At 39.3% G+C, this 17,256-nt stretch overlaps 1 protein-coding gene across 2 annotated transcripts; it reads right to left on the bottom strand.

Moving 5' to 3' along the window:
- Positions 1 to 4,390: 4,390 nt before the first annotated feature.
- On the bottom strand, positions 4,391 to 15,616 carry abcg2a (ATP-binding cassette, sub-family G (WHITE), member 2a). 2 transcript variants are annotated; one of them, XM_074662141.1, is made up of 19 exons: positions 15,464 to 15,616; positions 13,693 to 13,777; positions 13,488 to 13,618; positions 9,910 to 9,969; positions 9,677 to 9,791; positions 9,294 to 9,446; positions 9,032 to 9,189; positions 8,682 to 8,784; positions 8,533 to 8,581; positions 8,342 to 8,440; positions 8,148 to 8,252; positions 7,707 to 7,852; positions 7,535 to 7,617; positions 7,361 to 7,450; positions 7,119 to 7,243; positions 6,863 to 7,017; positions 5,428 to 5,517; positions 5,079 to 5,158; positions 4,391 to 4,902 (listed from the first exon to the last, which is right to left on the bottom strand). In XM_074662141.1, exons 2-19 carry the CDS (start codon positions 13,747 to 13,749, stop codon positions 4,755 to 4,757), a joined length of 1,947 nt encoding a protein of 648 aa, XP_074518242.1. In that variant the 5' UTR covers positions 13,750 to 13,777; positions 15,464 to 15,616; the 3' UTR covers positions 4,391 to 4,754. The 2 variants fall into 2 exon arrangements, with proteins under 2 accessions (XP_074518242.1, XP_074518243.1); XM_074662142.1 differs by having other exon boundaries at positions 13,693 to 13,787; positions 15,464 to 15,562.
- Between the last annotated feature and the right edge of the window lie 1,640 nt (positions 15,617 to 17,256).

The following is a 17,256-nucleotide window of genomic DNA, read 5'->3' as shown; positions in this document are numbered from 1 at the left end:
ATTTAATATGTGAATATATTTTTTAATCATGTGAAACGAAGAGCATATAACTGCGATTTAAGAATAAAGATAAATGAATACTGACAGTTTTGGGTTTGGTTTGTGTCAGTAGATACAAAATTAGTCATTGTCTACTAAACAAACAGTTAAATTTACTGGAAAACAGGAGCATTTGAAACATAAAAGCCAAAAGTCTCATTTTCAGATTAGTCACTGGAGTCCTCTGAAGAGGACGAACCCATTCTCCGTCTGTTCCCCTGTGCCCTTCCCGCTCTATTCAGCAGCGTTGAAGGTAGTTCGTCACTTTCTGATGAACTCTGACCTCTGTAGCGCCGCCCTCCCATTGGCTGAGAGATAAACCTGTTGGACCCTGGTAAAGAACCGGCGGCATGTCGTCTGTTGTTGTTCAGGAGCTGGAGGAGGAGGCTGAGGGAAGGGTTGGGGGGGTGTCTGACCGGGCCGGCTGGTTGTGGGTGTGGCCTGACAGGCGTTCCACTTCTTTTGGTTACTGGTTTTCTCACTGTTGGTTTGACCAGTGGTCTTTTGGTTGTCGTCACCACCTGCTGGAAAATGCAAGGCATAGCAGATTAGAGAGAAGAAGAAGTGTAGTGACAGCAGTCGCCATGTTGAAGGCGCTTAGTCTATCGTTCTTTCAGCTTACCAGGAAACAAGCAAGGGAACAACTACAGTGATTAAAAAAATCCCTCAGGGTAGAGTTACCTTCTTGGTGACGGGTCTGGTTCTGGTTGTAGCAGGTATGGTCACGGTGGTGGCGCTGTCAGGTGTGGGAAATGTAATAATCCTGCAGGTGTCCACAGCAGAACCATCGATGTCTGGAAAGTCAACGTCTGACGGAAAGGGGAGAAACTCATCTTCTGCAAGGAAAGAATCGACATGTTAGGGTTAGATTCCTTTAAAACAGCTGATAAGTTCTGTGGCCGGTTGGTGTCGGCCAATTCCCAATAGCCAAAACACAACAAAAGTTAAAAGAGGTCAGTTATCCCAACGGACCTTGTGATATCCTTCATAGTACTGACTTACATGTCATAACCATAGACTGTAAAAAACAAAAGGACGTCCGCTTGCTGGGCTCGAAGTGAGGTCTCTACAAAAACTGCTCCCCCTGGTGGCTGGCTGCAGTATGGGTTTAAAAATCCATCTCCCCAGTCATTCCAGATGGGCTGTGGTCTAACTTTAAAAAATTAATCCACCTGGTAGAAATGTTTCTCACGTCTGATTGTTGTGGTCCTTTGAATATATCATTTAGCTGTCTTGAATTCAAGTCCTTTTTTTTCTGAAAAGTTACGTTGTCATTAGTTATACGAGTTTAAAAACGAGGCTTTACGTAACGTTTAACGATAATTAACAGCTGCCGTTCTCAAGAATTTTTTTTAATTTTTGAATTTTGGCTTCAAAACCGTACAATGATAAATGGCGGAGACACGCTGTCCACTCTATATAAAGTCTATGGTCATAATGTTAGCATTAAAGCTATATTTAGCATAGCTGAAGTTAAAAAAGAAAACAGTCATTAACTTTTACAACTTTTCCGTGACCATTGCAATCGACCTTTTAGCTTTCGTCGTGGTTGCACTTTTGTTGTGTTATTGCGTTTGCTTTTGTCTGACACCTCCCAGCCACTGTAGATAAGACTTGCTTAGACTTTTTATGGGGTTAAATTTACACATCGACATGAGAAGTTTCCCAGTTGTTTCCACTTCTTCTGTTTCTCCTCCTCTAACCTTGAAGTTGTCTCTACACACAGGTCAACCTGTCCTGTAACCTCCATCTTAGTGTTTAAGGTGTCTGTGCTGCCACCTGATCTGTCAGTCCACGCTGCATATTTCATGAAAACAGCTCCCAGGTGTGTTTTTCCTTTGTACCACTCTTTTGTGTTTCAGCCATGAAAAAAACAGCCTACAGGCCTCGTTAAACCATCTATTATTCATCGTACAAATTATGAAACAGATTATTATTAAAGAAGGAAACTGTGCCTACCGTTCACCAAGTCGATGCTCTGACCTTTGCCGATGAAGGCAAAGAGGAGGAAAATCAGAGGGAGAGACATGAACGTGCCGGACACGACGTCAGCAAAGTCAAACAAAAAGAGAAGAGTGTAGAAAACAGAAAGATAAAAGTGATGTTGACGAAGGACGGGTCGCTGACGGACGGACTGAAGAGGATGAGGGATGAGGAGGGTGTTTTATGATAGGAAAGGAGGGAGGAGGAACGCAGGAGCAGGCGGGTAATGTCTAGACTGCAGAGCTGTGGCAAAGAATTGCAAAAGAGTTAATCCTCTTGTCTTTTTGACTCTTTGTTTATTCAGCGACGGTTTACAGAAACACCCGGCTTACCAGAAACACGTTCCACACTCTGATCCTCTGTTTGATGTTTTAATTACTACAAATCCAGTTTTCCTCTGGCTCTATCTGACTTCCTGTCTGATATACAAGGTTCTTTTATTTTTGATTCATTTTTACTATTTTCACCTCTGATTTCAAATACGGCTCTGTCCGTTGGTTGAAAATTCTCTTCTTCAGCTGAATTCTCAAATAAAAGTCTTTTAAAATTGCTGTTCATCCAAAACATGATAGGAACATGATAAGCTAACATGCTTGAGCTAAACTGTTAGCATCTTTTCCATCAGGTAATTTATTTAAAGGGACACAGACTTTATGTGTTGGTGTGTTAAACTGGCTTCATAAGACTTGTGTTTAGCTGCTAAGCTAGTTCTTTACATTTATACAAGACAATATATGAAGCCAATAGGTTGTTGGCTAATAAAGAGTTGTTCTTATTTGTTTTGAAACAGCAGGTGGCGCTAGGCCATCTGTTGTCCCATTTAGAGAAGAAGTAGTCCAAGTTTTCAGAGATGGAAAAAGTCCTGAAGTTTTAACAATTTTTTTTTATATGTTTCCTAAAAAGATTCACCAGGCTGTTAGAGCCCAATCTTTGTCCTTTTTTAAAACACTTTTATACCACTTTAAAAACACTTTTTACAGGTGTGCTTTTACTGGAGATTTTAGCAGAACAAGTTTTTATCCTCAAAATGTTGCTTTTATTTTATGTTATTTTTAACTTTTTTTTGACAGTATCATGGACAGGATCTTAAACTCTTCATCTTTTGTTAATCAATAGTTGATTTAATCTTTTATTGTTTTAATTTTACAGATGTTTTCCTTTATTTAGCAGTGGTTCTTAGCCTTTTACTTATTTCCAATTTTTTCCTCACAGTTATCTTTTACTTTAATTCTTTCATTTCTTTTCGGTTTGTTTTTATTATGTAAAGCACTTTATACCATTGTTAAAAAATGTCACGTAAATAAAGTTTAAGTTTATTAATATATATCTAGGACATGAAATGTAAAAAGATATAGTATAATTTTAAAATAATTTTAAAAAATAAGTAAAAAAGCAGTAATTGACCCAGAATATAACGATGCTTGATTCAAAACTTAATAACTTTTTGCCGGAAATTTTGGGCTAAAAGGTTATTACGGTTTGGGTTTTATGGTATATTTCTAAATTACACTTTATTACAGTTTTTTGTTAAACTTGAGTTTTTATCGCAAATAGGCTTCTTATAATGTTTGATATCTCAGTTTATGAAACTAAAGAAAAACACCACTAGTGCCGTTTTAAGGGGTTTTCAGTAGTTTTGAGTTTGGCTAACATTTCATTTTTTTTTTTTGTCTTACAGATGATTTTAACTCGATTTCTTAACAGTTTTGTTTTTATCATAATATGACACTTATGAAAATACTGTAACCAGCTGGAGTTTCCCTGTTATGTTTCTCTGTTTGTGAATCTTGTGTAATTGAACTCCAGGTGGGGTTAATGAATCATTTCAGATCTCAGATTAATCAAAGATGTTTCCAGAACACTTACAGTCCGGAGACTATGACTCCATCAGCGTCACAGTCTGGAGTCTGGATCAGAGTCTCAGTCTCAGAGTGTTTCATCTCTTTGGATTCAGCTCCATGAATCGATGCCTAAAAGTTGAACCTGTCATTTTTTTTAAGTGAAACATGAACGCAGAATTCACCGTGAAAGATCTGGAGAAAAAGTTTCATGGTTTGTTGTTTGGTTCAGGTTTGAAAGAGAAACCCTCTCGTCTTTATGTGTGTGGTGTGTTCCTGCCTTGCTCAATGGCAGGTTATACAACCGAGGAAACCAGTTACTCATTCACTCCGAGGTTTCCCCTGACACACACCCAAACACCAGGTGTGTGTGTGTCTGATGTTACTTAACTGGAACCAGGGATTTGCTAACACACACACACACACACACACACACACACACACACACACACACACACACACACACACGTTCAAAACCCTGTTACCAAAGAAGAAGAGTCTGCTCATACGCACTGCGCTGAGACAGAAACTGAAATTCAACTTTTTATTTTTAAAAACTGAAAAATATAAACTTCTGTTTCTGTGAAAATTTCTTCTTTCTTCTTTGGCTCTTAACATTAAAGTGCAGAGATCACGTTTGTTTTGGTATTTCTTACACTTAGAGAGCGTGGTGTGAGTACGGAGTGCACAGATAATAATCAACATTTACACAAACAAACACTTCACATCTTTTAGTAAAAGAGAACTTGGAGTTATCCGTTAAATACTTCAAATATAAATCAATGAACGTGAACGTACGTCAGCAGGAACATTAGTAAAACAAACAGACGTTAACTCGACTTCCTCCTGGTTTGAGGAAGAAAAGGGTGCTGGGATGATGATGATGATGAAGGTTTAGGTGAACTTCTTGATGAAGCGCAGTTTGAGATACGCGATGGCGAGGAAGCACGTGGTCATGATGGTCAGAGCCAGGTGGTTCTGCCAGAATCCCCAGGGTGAGTAATCCACGCCCTGCTGATCCAGAAACTCCTCCCCCGTGCACCTGGAAGAGTTCACCGTGTTAAAATACTGAATTCATCCAAATGAGAAATCACACAGGGTGTAATGAGTGATTCTGTCCAGCAGGTGGTGCAACTGCTACAACCCAGTTTAAAGTAGACAGCCTCACCATGTGGACTTCTTGGTGTGTGTGTGAGTGTGTGTGAGTGTGTTTCTTACGCCAGTCCAGGTATGGAGCGGGTTTCGTTTGGTGGCATTTCACAAAACTTCAGTCCTTTAAACTCGTTAATCTGCAGAGCCTGGAGACGAAAAAACATCAGATGTTAAAAGACAAAAATGACAACTGAATTGCTTGTTAATACTAATAAAAATCTACCAATGGGAGAAATTTCTCGTAGAAATTATCCTTATTTTAAGAAACTTCTCTAGTAAATTTTTCTTATCCCATTGGGAGATTTTTTTAGATGAACTAACGCATTAATATGGAAGAAGAGGAAAAGGAGTAAAAAAAATACAGATTCAGGGGCACATACTGTAAGTGGGTCTTTATGTGTGTGTGTTCACTTACGCCAAGTCCGTATCGAGGAATACTCAAGTACTTCAGCCAAGCCAGCCATTCCACGATGGAGGGAAGGTTCACCAGCAAACCTGCAAAAATCTGCAAAAAGAGAAGATGAAGTCACCTTCAGGTTTTTGTTGGGGCTTCGTTTCCCCAGCTCTCAGTTTGACGTGGACTGAGTCAAATCGTCTTCAAGAGGAGTGAAATAAATAAAAGGGAATCATCAAGTTGCTGAAAAAAAAAGTTAATCTTTGCGAATCGGTAATGCACCCAAAATGTTTCAGTTTTTTTGATAGTTTGAAAAGCATGTTGGAAGATTAGGGCCATGTTAAAGGAAAGAAATAATTTACAAGATTAATCTCATACATTTTTGAAAGAAAAGTCATAATTTACAAAAGTAAAGTTGTAAATTCATGAGAATAAATTCATAAATCTGTGGCTCCAATAAAACGTCTGCAAATATCAACACAGCTAAAATAAGAAACATAAATATTAAATAAATTCACCCCGGAGAGGTCATTTAAATTTATGACTTTTATCTGAAAAATTTATGAGATTAATCTTGTAATTTTTTTTTTTCTTGAACGTGGCCCTCTATCGTAGAAAAGTATGGAGTAGTGAGAGTACCAAATAAAAAAAATAAATCTATAAATAAATAAATGAATATAATTATATAAGAATCTATAAAAGAATAAATGAATGAATAAATAAATAATATAAGAATCTATTAAATAATAAATAAATAAATAATACATAAGAATCTATGAAACGATAAAAAAATGAATTAATAAATAAATTATATAAGAATCCAAAAAAGAAAAGGCTAATAAAAGTATAAATATAAAGACAAATAAAAAAATAAATAGAAAAGTGCTTACTAAAAATATAAAGAAAGAAAGAAAGAAAGTAGCTAAAGTATTATTAATCAAAAAATTAATCTTTTTTTTAATTATTCTTTTATAGATTATTATTTACTTTATTAATTCATTTTTTATTCTTTTATAGATTCTTATATAATTTATTTATTAAAACATTATTCCTTCATTATTTTTTATTCATTCATAATTTTTTTAAATTTTTCATTTATTTATTTTCTTCTTTTTATAGACTTATTTTTGTCATTTGGCACTCTCACTACTCCGTAGAAAAGCTTTGGTGGCACAATCATGTCAATTTTAGGAAAAAGAAGTTTGACCACTACCTTCTTTTTCTCTCAAAATAAAACCTTTTATTCCAGCAATCAAAAAAAAAGATCAACTGATTTTTTAATTTTAAACTTCAAATGACATTTTTTAATTTAGGCCAATTTGCATTTGTGATGAGTCTCGTCCTGTTGTTCAAACTCAAACTTAAACTCCGCCCACTTTGGTCAGACTATGCTCAGGTAATGTGCGGATGTGTGTGATAGTGTGTGTGTGTGTGTGTGTGTGTGTGTGTGTGTCACCATCATGAAGACGCAGGTGATGGTCATGAAGATGTTGGCGATGGCGACCACCGTCTGGTCGGCTGAGATGGCGAGCGCCATGGAGGTGGCCGTGTAGGACACCAGGATCACAGAGAACATGAAGAGGAAGAAGGCGTCAGCTGTGGGCTTCAGACCTGCACACACACACACACACACACACACACACACAATGATTTTTTATTATGTTCAGTTTTTTGGTTCAGTTCATTTATCTAATCCTGTCTCTGCGACCCACCGATCATGAAGTACGCCACGCAGGTGAAGACGATGGCGGGGATCGTCCTCAGGGTGATTATGTCCGACAGAATCTTGGACAGGAAGTAGACAGACACCCTGTAGTAACCGCTGATATACTCGTGACTGAGGAGAGAAAAAACAAGAAGCTGAACGTTTGGAAATGATCAAATCAGACGAGTAAATGTGTTTAGAAAGATCCGTTAGCTTAGCATCAGGCTAAGCGCAAGTGAGCGAACCTACATGAAGAGTTTCCGCTCTGCTATGAAGAGCTCGGCCGACGACAGCGAGCTGAAACACTGATTGACCACGATGAAGAAGAGGGCGCCAAACCTTAACGTGAAGAAACCACGGGTCAGTCGATCAGCACGATCAAAGCTGATCAAACAAAACAAATCAACAAATAAATCCCGTCACCTGTTCTGGATTCCCCCCTGATCATTCTGGACGTCGAAGAAAATGGCTCCAACAACCAGAGCGAGGAACAGCGTCACGGCGATCTGTAGCAGAATGAAAACACGGCTGTAAATGAAAGGAGTTGGACACCACAGTCGACTTTCAGGAAGTGAAACCTGCTTCCTGTTTGTACCTGAGCGACGGACGTCTGAGGGTTGAGCATGAGGTTCCTGAACGTTCTCTTCAGAACCCATCTGAACTGCGTGAAGAAGCCGGTGTTGTAGGTGATGGTTCTGGACGGAGCGGTGGTCGTCATCTGTCGGCCCCGAATGATCTTTTCTGAGAGACAAACGGAAAAACGATCATTTTAACATCTGTGACTTAGTGTCAGTAACTTAGAAATTCATTCATAAAATAAAAGAAGTCTCTGTGGGACTGTCAGTTTGGTGTTGACTACAGTGACACCTGTGGCCAGAGTTGGTAGTGCTTTTTACTGAAAACGTTTTATTATTTTTAAGCGTGTGATTCAGTTGAAACTGATTATTAAAAAAAAAAAACGCCAGTTTCTCGTCCTGTTTCATCGAATCAATCCTCTCCCCATCACCGCCCCCTGCTGTTTGGCTGCAGTACCTACCCATCTCTGCTCTGGTGTCTTTGTAATACTGGCTGTTTCTGTATTCTTCCACCAGTTTGTCTTCGATGCCTTTTCTGGATTTGGACATGGAGTCTGAGTCTGGATCTGAAGGGGAGGGAAAAAAACTAAGTACAAAAATTTTCATTTCTGTTTTTTTTTTAAGCACTTTTTATTTTTCTCTGTTTTCGTTTCACCTTCTTTTCCCTCACTGTTCAGAGCCACGGCCGTTGAGTCCCCGTTAATAATGTCCAGGAAGAAGTCAGCTGGGTTGTTGTGGGGTTCACAGGTGTATCCTGGGAAATGAGGTTCAAGAAGTAGTTACAGTACACACATTGTTTTTCGTTCCGTTTTTTTGTTTTTAACGAAGGTTTGTTTATGTTTTTACCGATTTCTGAGAAATAATCCAGCGCGCTCTGAGCCGGAGCGTGGTAAACCTAAACATTGATTTACAACAAAAAACATTAATACAAAACAGCTGCTAGAAAAAAACAAAAATTAAACAAATAAAAAAAGAATTTAAGGGGTGAAAAAAACCTGTTTTCCGTTGACGAGCAGCGTGAGGCTGTCAAACAGGCGGTAGATCGAGTATCGAGGCTGGTGGATGGACAGGATGATGGTGCGACCGTTGTTCGCCATTCTGAAGACACAGGAAGTAAAACATTAACAAACAAATACTTTTTATTTTTTCAGCTCTGCCTTTAAATAAAACTGTCTCTGTGTGAATTCAGCCAAACTGTAATTTACAGTAACCTATCTGTGCCACAAGATGGCAGCACATCAATGAAGACTTTACAACGCAAAATCACAGAAACAAACTTGATCTGTCTGAACTGGATGAGAATAAACAAGGTAAAATAAATGATGACAAAGTGACATGAGTTTACCTCTTGAGCAGCAGCAGCACAGAGTTAGCCGTGCTAGCGTCAAGCCCTGTGGTTGGCTCGTCCAGAAAGAGGACGGACGGGTCTATGATCAGCTCCATGCCGATGTTTGTTCTCTTCCTCTCACCGCCGGAAACCCCACGAATCAGCTGAGTGCCAACCTGACACAGACAAGAGATATTTTTATGTTTCATTCTCATTTTACTTCCTCAGTCGTTCTTTTCTTTTAGTTTAATGAGTAATTTTCTTTCTTTTCTTTCCTCACCCTGGAGTCGGCGACCCGGCTCAGCCCCAGCTCTTGGATCAGTCTGTTGACTTTCTTCTCCTTCTCCTCCTGAGAGATGGACTCTGGGAGTCGCAGCGCTGCAGAGAAGCTGAAGTTCTCCCTGACGGTCAGCGTCCCCATCACCACGTCGTCCTGGAAACCAGAGACCACAGACTCGTCCTTGATGTGAGCTTTGAGTTTTCAGGTCTAACGTGTGACCTTGGCTTTCCTGAGGTCACTCAGTAACTCTGCCTTGGCCTGAGATCAGCGCTGGCTGTGCCTCCCTTCCTCACTCCACCAGGAAACCCCTGATTAAACCCCCCTCCCTCGTTAGACTCCCGCTGATCTGGCTTCCCGTCTGTCTTCCTGCCTGTCTCACCCACCTGCACCACGTATCCAGACAGACATTTAAAGTTGGGAGGCTGAGGAGCGCCGTCGATCAGGACTTCCCCCGCCAGGCCTGCAGGGTCCTTCCTGGCCGCCAACACGTCCAGAAACCTGAAAGAGAACGGTGAAAAACTCTGAGACCGAGAGGAGGAAGACTCTGACGAGTCTGTGCAGAAAGTTTAACAGTCAAATCTTTCTCCAACAATCCACCAACGTTCAAAGCACTCACGATGACTTTCCACTTCCTGTCGCTCCCATGATGGCGTTCAGCCCGGGCCGCATGATCCCGCTGACAGGAGGAGAAAGAAGGGACCACAGTGAGCATGTGTTGAGGAGGTTAGTAATGTACGTTTCTTCAAGTTCTAGAACTCTGAGATCAAAGGCGGAACTAAGTTATGGCTAAGCCCCGCCCTGAAACGTGATGAGCCAATCACAGTGCGTATAGCCATTCCCATACACTCAGACATTCTCTGTCCAAACGTCTTTTTAAATGCATTACAGAAAGTCAGTTTTTGCTTAGTTTTCGAAGGTTTTTCTGAGATTTCCAGTTTCAAAATGGTCAAACTGTGTTCATGGGGTACATGTAACTCTGACACAGAGTATCCTGAGAGTCTGATTGACGAGGTGTGTTTTTAACCCTTTCCTCTGACACATCTGAACAGAGGAAAGTGTCTTTGGATAAAGTTGAGCTGTAAACCAACATCAGCTCTGCAGATTGTGACTTTGCTGGAAAGAAATATAAAGTTATCTTTAACACTACAACCACCACTACAGTCTGACGTTAGCTAAAGTTAGCCTAGCGTTAGCCCCTAGCTGTGTTGTTCATCATGTCTCTTTGTTTGTTGGGAGTTCATTGGCCTGTTTTTGTTCTTCAGTGATTGTACATCATTACTAGCTGTTGTCTAAAGCGCTATGGTTAAGCTAACATTAGCGTCTGGAGCTTAGCTTCATTAGCTTAAATGTAATAGCTGAGATAACAAAGGTTGTCAAATGTTGTAGCTCCAAACTAACAGAGACACACTCTAAAGATGGTAAAAGGAGGTTATGTTTTTGTCCTGACCAAAGCTGATCCTTTGTCATGTTGTTTGAGATGCTAATGCTAACCATATGATGTTTAATTTTTGTAAATTTAGTCTGTACCTGAAGCTTTTCTATCACCAAAAATTATCATCAGCATCCTGTGACATGTCTCTAACTGTGACACCTGCCATGGCTCCACTCACTGAACGCTCACTGTCTGTCTGAGTGGGTGGAGGGGGCGGGGCTTAGCCACAGTTCCGCCCCTGACCTCAGAGTTCTAGAATCCTTCATTCAAACATCAAAGGCGTTTTCCTTAGTCCAGTTTAGCATGACGAGGAGGTTTCAGTTCTGCTTTTCTTTGACGCGCCTGTTTCTGAACTTTGAGATTCTCAAACGTCATGTTTCAATAATTTTTTTAGGAACTGAAAGAGTTTTTTGTGGTTTTGCAAAAAAGTGACTGTGACTTCAGGTTTCAGTAAAACTGTTTTGCGAAACGTGTGAATCACTTAGGAGTGTTTTTGCTGACTCAGGGTTTAAACTTCCCCTTAAAAAGTGGTTACTCTGCCACTTATTCATTCAACACAGTGTTTTTATAAACTAACAATGACGCTGCAGTTTTCTTTACCTTTCTTTATCAACATGACAAAACTGTCATTTTTATCCTTTTCTCTCCTTTTGATATAATTTCATCTGTTTCAGCATTCTACTTCAAAAATAAAACCTGAACAGTTTTTGAGACAGTTTTCCCAGCTAGTATAAAAAGGAAAGTTTTGATCAACTTTTGAGGAACTTTTTTTTCTGACAAATCTGACAAAGCAAAGGGCTGAACTTCCCCCTGAGTAACGTCTGCCAGGCTTTCTCTGATCTGTCAACAGTTTCAATAAAACATGGCAGTAAAACCATGACAGTGCACTTTTGTGTTGTGTAATAAAACTGCAAAGTGCTCTCTGTACTCTAATGTTATCATTTAATGTTTTAAGACACATTTTTTGTCACTTTTAAATCCACTTTTTGAATTTCAAACGACAAAAAAAGAAAAAATTATATTAAAAATGGGAAATTTTAACAAAGAAATCAATCAAATAAAAAAACGTGATTAAAAATTATATCGATATTTAGATATGAGTAAAAAGTAAGTGTTTAAAAACGGTAGTTTTTGAGGTAAAAAGAAGCAAAGATAAGATCATTTGATTTACGCCATGAAAAAAACTAAAACCTCAGGTAAATATTGAAAGAAGCAGAGGAAACATTTTTCACCAGGATCATCATTTTTAGAGCTTTGAGATAAAAAGAAGCTGTCAGCAGAGTTTCAGACGTCGTTCTCACGTGAAGAGAAAAACTGAAGCTGTAAAAACTTTGATAAAACGTCTGAACCAACCTTCAACTCTGGGTCTGACCTGTCAATCATTACACACACACACACACACACACATACACACACACACACACACACAGAGGTAACAATAAAATACCAAAGATACCACTTGTACAATACAAACACACACTCAATCTGTACTTTGACCGTTTCATAACATTACATAACACACTGTAAAAAACAAACAATTAAACTGTTTGATCACAGAGCGCGATCAGAGCGTTTATGGCCACGTGTTGGCGTGAAAAAACAAAACAGACTCGTGTTGGGTAAGAGGGATAAAAATCAACCCAAAAACTAAAACCCCTGCCAACAGGAAGGGCAATAAACGAGCCGATAAAAATGCTAAAACCTGTCAGTAGCTAGCTGGAAACACAGGGTTTTAATACCTTAGCGTACACTGCAAAAATCAAAATCAAAACAAGATTTTTCCTTATTCCAGTGGAAGTTGTTGATTAGACTTAATATGAGACACATTCTCCTGACAAGTCCAGAGAAATGTCGTATTTTAAGATGTTAGCAAATAAAAAAACATCGTAACGAGCGGAAAGAGACGAATCAGAGAAAAGCTGTAGAGAGCCAAAAGTTCCCAAAGTCGAACTCACTGCTTCAAGTTTTCTCTGATTACTTCGTCTCAAGAAGTAGCTGAAGTTATTGATTAAAGGAGAAACTTCTGTGAGCACGATGAAAATCCAACATGTTTTTGACCTCAGGGGGCTTCCGTAGCTGAGCTATGAGTCGGGTCAACCGAGGCTGTAGGGTCTACATGTGCAGTCATTGTGATTTTTGTTTGTCTACGTGCCGACACAATCCCACAATGAACACACACGTGACTCTTTGGATCACACACACACACACACACACCTACACGCGGAGGCTTTTAAAGACGAGGGAAGGAAGTTTCCTTTGTCCAGGAACTCAGGTGCACTTTCCCTTTGTGGCAAACACTCACCTCAACATGAGCTTGTTATAAAACAATGACTCTGGGGTTAAACCAACAAACAGACGCGGCGGCGGCAGGAAGCCGAGCTAACACCGAACGTTTGAAACTTCACTCACTGAGAGCGGGTGTTAAATTCACAGAAAGACGTTTGTTGTTGAATGGGAGAGCTGAAACCGCGCCAACTGTTTGATTTTTGTATTTCTAGTGGTTGAAATCCAAGAATAGCAGCGAGGTCCTTTCATTCTAATCAGTGATGCTAGCGGCTTCGCTCTGCGCCGTCCTCTATAAACAACAACACGACGACGAACAATGGATGAAAAGATTCTGGGAACGTTGGGGAGCAGTAGCTCATGGAAGGACCATGGAAGGACGATACTTCTTTCTTGAGCATAACGACAGTTTCTAACAGTTTGCGAAGCAGATTGGTGAACAGTTTGGTGCCAACTTGGAGAAACGTCAGTTGACTCACTTGAGATCGATGAGGATGTCTTTGCTCTTCCCCGGCTTACGGCACAGACAGTTTCCTCCCTGTGTCACTCTGTAGAAGATGTTGTGGAAGCTGACGGTGGCGCCACGCCGCTGTTGGCCCGTCTCTGCTGACTGAGTTAGAAAAAAGTCATAAAATAACTGATTTGTAAAATGTGATGTTAGCATTAAGTAAAAACCAAAGGTACCGTGTGCTTGGACGCTCCGTTCAGCTCGATCTCCATCTTGTTTCTGCTCACAGGCATCCTCGCCTCCCCTCCTGAACACTGAGCACTACGGAAACGTTCAGCTTTAGATGACAGTGTTCAACTTATTCAACACTTTTTTATTTATCAGAGTCAGAGACAAACCTGCCCAACTGTCCAACCCCTGACTGTTTCTTTACAACTTTGCTGACCTGGAAGCTAAAGATCACCTGTTTGTGAAACCTGCAGAGCTCCGTCAAAGATCTAAAATAAATTTTGATGACTGTAGCTTAGCGTTAATGTGCTGAAACATTTACTCACAGTCTGTGAAATAATCTGAAACATCAGAGATGGATGTTTCTGTATTATTGTTGGTGGAAGATGTCAGTTATGTCTAGAAAAACTTTGTGATATTTAGAGACAAAAGCAACACCTGCTTGTTTGGTTTCTTGAAGTCAGAAAAACCTTGAATTAAGAAACTGAAAATTAGATTTCAGAGTTGTTCTACACTTTACAGGAAATTGTTGCACCATTTTTATCTTTTAGAATCTTGAAAGAAGACATTTTTCCGGATTTTGGATCGATTTTAAATGGAGTCTTTTAAAACATTATAACTTGAACATGCTTTGTTTTGACTTTTGCAGTGTAGATATTTCTATATGTGCCATCAAACTTTAACTTATTTACAATATCGTTTTTTAATATATCAAAGATAGACTGATTCTTAATTGTGTTTTTTAGTCAAATGTCCAAACAGTTTTTTCAAAAATCTCAAAAATCACATTTTTTCTCTTTCCCTACACTTTTCTCTGATCGTTTTTACCAAACATAAACAGCCTATGTGTTTAAAGGATAATGTCTTTGGTGAAATTGTATAATATACTTCACATGTAAAGAGGATTCTGAATAATGCTGATTTGTAAAAGGTTGTAAAAAAAAAAAATGCTGATTTGACAAAGCATTTTATGTTGAAAGATAAACGCTTTGTCAAATCAGCGTTTTTCTCCCAAAAACAAGACACACACATGAGATGAGAGATTGACGGCTTTTCTTTTCAGTTAGTGACTAAAACGTCTGTTCGAAGGGAGCGTAAGGTGAAGTGATGGTACATTATATTTAGCATATGTTTACTACTATATACTTCCCTGTGGGGGGTGGGCCAATGTGTGAAGCATCATTTTTTTGCTAATTTATAAACATAATCATTCTGTACATTATACAATTTATTATTATTATTATTGGTAGTACTGGTAGTAGTAAATGCTTTCAATTCAGTTCAGTTCAATGTTTTATTACAAAATGCTGAGTATGTCATGTGGTGTTTCATTCTTTTTTGACATTAGTTTAAAAGTTAAACTGAAAATGATAAAATGTTAAAGTCAACTGGTAAAAAAAGGAGTAGTGAACAGTGATACCTTAAGACATCCTAAGACCCATGTCTATAGACACGTCTACAGACGTCTTTTGACTTTCGAAGATATCTCAAGACATTTCAACAAATGTGTCTTAAGACACATCTTAAAAGTCTAGATAACTTTGATGGCTGGGTATAAATGTCTTCTTTTTTTAGATAAGATACTGACCTGTGTTTTAGAGGTAAATTTATTCTGAAGTTGACTAAAAAGTGACGTGTTGCTTGTTGTCGCTGGACTATCGTTAAGTTTCTGTTCCAGAAACTGGAAATACTCGAGTTAAACTAAAACACGACATCAGTGAGATTCATGAACAGCATCAGTAAGAGCAGCAGTTAGAGCAGAAAGAGTTCATCACTCACCCACAGCAGTCAGAAAACCCGCGTGTTCACCTGCTGACGACCGACCCCAAACACGGACTGCAGGGTCCACGTGTGGCGGCCGTTTCTCCACAGCTCTGTGGGTGGGTGAGTGGGTGGGTGAGTGGGTGTGTTCAACCCGCTTTTATGACTGAAGGCAGATAAGATAAGGAACAGGCCGTGATGTAACTCTCTGTTTGTCGATAAGCAGCGGAGTTTAGATACTGATGAACTGGACTGAGAATATTTCAACCTTTTTTTTTTGTCTTTTCCCCTTTCTCTGACTTTTTTTGTTTTTGTTTCATATCGTTTTTTTGTGGTTCAGACCAGCTGGCTGAGGACTTCATCCTTCAACACATACTTTGGGGTTAGAAATTTCACATTTTGAGAAACTCTTTGAATTTGATACAAAATCCTGTCTTCCCTTTGATAGAGGAAGTGTGTATCAACCCAATCTGATTTATTTTTTTATTTTGAAGTCTCTAACTGAAGCATAAACGGTTCAATAAAGATTAACACAGTGAATGACTGTGACGCAGTTTTAACGCAAATATTAAGAAAATTACGTATACATTAAAAAAAGTGCACGTAAACAATCTAGACACTATAAAATGTATTTTTTTTATGTGGAACAGAAACCTATGTTTAACATGAAATGGCTCCATCTACTGGTGGTTAGTGAGAACTACAATAACAGTGTTCAGTCAGAGCTGCTGCAGTTTGAAAGTCTGTGTAAAACAGCTCAACATTAATAAACCCTGTAAGTAAATTAAATCTTTTTGTTGTTGTTGTTTTATTTTGATGATGAGTGTGGGTCTGTTTTTAAAGAGCTTCAGTAGCAAACACTCAGTGTTACCACAGCACTGAAGGTCAGCACAGACGCAGTCAGTCACTCAGTCCTCTGGGACGACTTCCAGCGTGTGTCCAGCGTGTTTTCTATCTCTGACATACATTATGTGAAGTATGTGCTGTTGGATTTCAGGCACTGACCTGTTGGCAAGAAGAGGAGTTTTTACTGCAGTCAGAGTGAGCCTCAAATCTTCCTGTCCACACCATAAAGGGCGGGAAAATCCTGTGACCCTATTGGGTGTTATATGAATGACATTCTAGAACACAGGAATGAAAGGAAGGGAGTAAAGAGAGCACCATTCTGGAACGCTGGAAGGTTCCGGAACTCTTTTACAGAGAAATGTAACCTCTATTACCGGAGGTCCCAAGCGGCAACCTCCAGTCTGAGAATATGAGACAAATATGAGAAAATCTGCTGTTTCTCCAGTGTTCGCTTGAGGCTGGCTCTGGAAGTACAGGAAGATACATACACACCAAGCCAAAAAAAGACGTTAAAATATGTGTATCTGTGTAAGCCACCGGTTACAGATATTATTCTGTGAAATGACTTTTGATCAAAAAGTTTTCATATTCACATGAGATGAAAACAAATAAGAAAACACAAACATGAATTCTCAGTTTAACATGTTGATTTTTATTCATCTCTGAACAGAAATCTTTTAATGTCGGTGCCCACAGGGCAGTCAGGGCTCACAGGTGAGAAGTCTGGACGTTTAATTTATCCTCACGTTTCTCTACGTTCATAATCCCTCACAAATCTGTGCTTTCACGTTTTGAGCCAAGGTGACTGAGACAAAACAAGTTTGTCTGAGTGCACGCTCCAAAACACACACTGATGGACTCACACTGACACACAAACAGCAGCAAACCTCTGTATGTACAATATATTACACACTCTATTTACACTGTGGAGTTAGAGCTACAGCCAGCACTACTGAGGGGGGGGG

Source organism: Halichoeres trimaculatus, unplaced genomic scaffold (assembly GCF_033239565.1).
Source record: "Halichoeres trimaculatus isolate MK-OKI-2021-1 unplaced genomic scaffold, fHalTri1.1 fHalTri1_scaffold_22, whole genome shotgun sequence".
NCBI lineage: Eukaryota > Metazoa > Chordata > Actinopteri > Labriformes > Labridae > Halichoeres > Halichoeres trimaculatus.
The sequence above is the reverse complement of the archived record's forward strand: the minus strand, read 5'-3'. Positions and strand labels throughout refer to the sequence as shown.